Source organism: Triticum aestivum, chromosome 7B (assembly GCF_018294505.1).
Source record: "Triticum aestivum cultivar Chinese Spring chromosome 7B, IWGSC CS RefSeq v2.1, whole genome shotgun sequence".
Classification (NCBI taxonomy): Eukaryota; Viridiplantae; Streptophyta; class Magnoliopsida; order Poales; family Poaceae; genus Triticum; species Triticum aestivum.
Window position 1 is genome coordinate 507,583,862 of NC_057813.1, and position 3,462 is coordinate 507,587,323.

At 55.9% G+C, this 3,462-nt stretch overlaps 1 protein-coding gene across 1 annotated transcript; it reads left to right on the top strand.

The window, feature by feature from the left end:
• Positions 1 to 1,083: 1,083 nt before the first annotated feature.
• On the top strand, positions 1,084 to 2,862 carry LOC123160014 (berberine bridge enzyme-like Cyn d 4). The gene has a single exon (XM_044577831.1). The coding sequence runs from the start codon at positions 1,092 to 1,094 to the stop codon at positions 2,694 to 2,696; it is 1,605 nt and encodes a 534-aa protein (XP_044433766.1). The 5' UTR covers positions 1,084 to 1,091; the 3' UTR covers positions 2,697 to 2,862.
• The last annotated feature ends 600 nt before the right edge of the window (positions 2,863 to 3,462 follow it).

A 3,462-nucleotide genomic window follows, 5' to 3' on the forward strand; every position in this document is an offset into this window, starting at 1 on the left:
GAACGAGATTTATTTCTCCCCTCCCTCAGTTATCTGATAGAGAAAGAAACATGGGCATGAGACTGGTTGCAAGCTAGCTCCTGCTACGCCACAGGGCCGTCTACGACCACTGGATGATGGTTTGGATGCCGGCGACCGGCGGGCGGCGGCAACCGAGAAATAATTAAGCGCACAGGAGCATGACGATGCTATTGCAGATCTTCTGCTCCTTGGCTTACTAGTAGTTGTCTTGATCAAGAGTTGGCTAGGTGTATTGCTACAGAAGGACTTCATGATGTCACTTATGAAGAAGACAACTGCATCTTGCCGAAATCAACACGGCGGCGCTCCACCGGACTTGAAAAAGGACGACTTCCAATCTCTCAATTTAGAGTGCTTCGGCTCAATTCCTGCGACAGTGAAGCAGACTGGGAGACTGGAGCGCCGACGGCATGGGGCAGGAGATAACGGTGACAGCATACTAGGACATCAGACGTCGGCGGCGACGGGCGCTTCGTAGTGGCGGAAAAAAAAGAGGAACTGCGGAGGTCAATCAACTGCACAGCGGCACATCATCTTACTCAGCTGCTTTTCGATTGTGATGAACTAGTGGCAGATGACCAAGCTGCGCCGCCCGCCGGCGAGCACTCGTCTACGCTAGAAATACAATTTAATTAATCAGATCTGCTGGCCCACAAGGATGCACGTCGCGCTGTTTTACTGGCCCTGCATAGTAATTCCTGCAGGGGACCCTGCAGGTGAGCCGAACCCACTTTTTAAGAAACAAATGCATCCCCTAAACGGAGGCTCCCGGAAGAAACGCTCTTGCAGTTTCGCGCCTGAAACAAGGGAACTAATGTAGTCCCGAAGGTTGTGTTCTTGGACCAAACGCGCGGCGGTGCTCGAATTCGCGATGCCAGATCGCCACACCGCGCACTGGCCATCACTCAGCTAAACGTTCCTGATCTAAAAAAAGGGCAAAACATTCCAAGTTTAGGTGAGCTTGCTCAGTCCCCAATGGATCCGGGCTTGCAGGGTGGGGACTCAGAGGGCAGGGACGAGAGTTGCGCGTCCGCTGCCTCCTATATAAGCCACTACCTGTCCTCTCGCTGATGTACACACCCAAGACATCCCGAGCTCGATCGGCTACAATGGCGAGCTCGAGGGCCTTCGCTCTGGTGCTCCTCCTCTGCGCCTTGTCCTGCCACGCCGCCGTCTCCTACGCGCCGGTGCCGGCCAAGGACGACTTCTTCGGATGCCTCGTGAAGGAGATACCGGCCCGCCTCCTCTATGCCAAGAGCTCACCTGCCTTCCCCACCGTCCTGGCGCAGACCATCAGGAACTCGCGGTGGTCGTCGCCGCAGAACGTGAAGCCGCTGTACATCATCACCCCCACCAACGCCTCCCACATCCAGTCCGCGGTGGTGTGCGGCCGCCGGCACAGCATCCGCCTCCGCGTGCGGAGCGGCGGCCACGACTACGAGGGCCTGTCGTACCGGTCCGAGAAACCCGAGACGTTCGCCGTCGTCGATCTCAACAAGATGCGGGCAGTGTCGGTCGACGGCTACGCCCGCACGGCGTGGGTCGACTCCGGCGCGCAGCTCGGCGAGCTCTACTACGCCATCGCCAAGAACAGCCTCGTGCTCGCGTTCCCGGCCGGCGTCTGCCCGTCCATCGGCGTCGGCGGTAACTTCGCAGGCGGCGGCTTCGGCATGCTGCTGCGCAAGTACGGCATCGCCGCCGAGAACGTCATCGACGTCAAGGTGGTCGACCCCAACGGCAAGCTGCTCGACAAGAGCTCCATGAGCGCAGACCACTTCTGGGCCGTCAGGGGCGGCGGCGGAGAGAGCTTCGGCATCGTCGTGTCGTGGCAGGTGAAGCTCCTGCCGGTGCCTCCCACCGTGACCGTGTTCAAGATCCCCAAGACAGTGCATCAAGGCGCCGTAGACCTCATCAACAAGTGGCAACTGGTCGCGCCGGCCCTTCCCGCCGACCTCATAATCCGCATCATCGCTATGGGGGACACCGCGACGTTCGAGGCCATGTACCTAGGCACCTGCAAAACCCTGACGCCGCTGATGAGCAGCAAATTCCCCGAGCTTGGCATGAACCCCTCGCACTGCAACGAGATGCCCTGGATCAAGACCATCCCCTTCATCCACCTTGGCAAGCAGGCCACCCTGGTCGACCTCCTCAACCGGAACAACTCCTTCAAACCCTTCGCCGAATACAAGTCGGACTACGTCTACCAGCCCGTCCCCAAGCCCGTGTGGGAGCAGATCTTTTACGGCTGGCTCGTGAAGCCCGGCGCGGGGATGATGATCATGGACCCCTACGGCGCCACCATCAGCGCCACCCCCGAAGCGGCGACGCCGTTCCCTCACCGCAAGGGCGTCCTCTTCAACATCCAGTACGTTAGCTACTGGTTCGCCGAGGCAGACGGCGCCGCGGCGCTGCAGTGGAGCAAGGACATGTACAAGTTCATGGAGCCATACGTGAGTAAGAACCCCAGGCAGGCATACGCCAACTACAGGGACATCGATCTCGGCAGGAATGAGGTGGTAAACGACATCTCAACCTACAGCAGCGGCAAGGTCTGGGGCGAGAAGTACTTCAAGGGCAACTTTCAAAGGCTCGCCATTACCAAGGGCAAGGTGGATCCTAAGGACTACTTCAGGAATGAGCAGAGCATCCCGCCGCTGGTGGGGAAGTATTGATCGAGGCTCCTGCATGGAGATTTGTAGTGCATGGTTGGCGTTTCAATAGTAGAATAAGGATCGCGCATATGCTAATTAGTTGGAAGGGTTGCCAACCCTTAGGTGCTGGTTCTAATGGCGAAAATTAGCAAAGAACATAGGTGGAAGACATTTGTTTTTGTGGATCTATCTAGGGCATATCTAGATGTGCTAGCTATTGCGCATCTAAGTGACTCAATCAAATTAAAAAAAAGGACAAGAAAAATGCTTGCACGATTCTTAGCATAAAATCAATGACATAGGATTTAGATGTGCAATACTTAGAGCGCATCTAGATATGAATTAGCAAAACTATTTGTTTTTTGACAATCAAGCGTGGGGGATGGATGGGGAGAGGGGGGGGGGAGGCTAGCTCCCCCACCTGAATAATGTATTACTCAAAGGCTGTCGAGGTGGCGGGTTACAGAATTACAAGGGCATGAGAGATCGTGCGGAGAGATAGGAATGCCATGAGAAAGTGTCCTCCATGTCACTCACAAACAGAGATCGATGTGACCAAAGGTCTAGGTCTGAGATGATGAGTCTAAAGGGTTATTATAGAATGTTGGTCGATGGACCTAAACAACATATCATTGCGAGCATCCCAGATCTTCTAGAGCGTGGTAAGCAGCACCAAAGGCCACAACTTGGAGGGCAGGTAGGTCCGAAGATCGGCGTCCTAAAGCTCAGATACATCACTTGTCAATGGAGTAATGCGCACCCGCTGCCAGACTCGAGCATCCCGAGG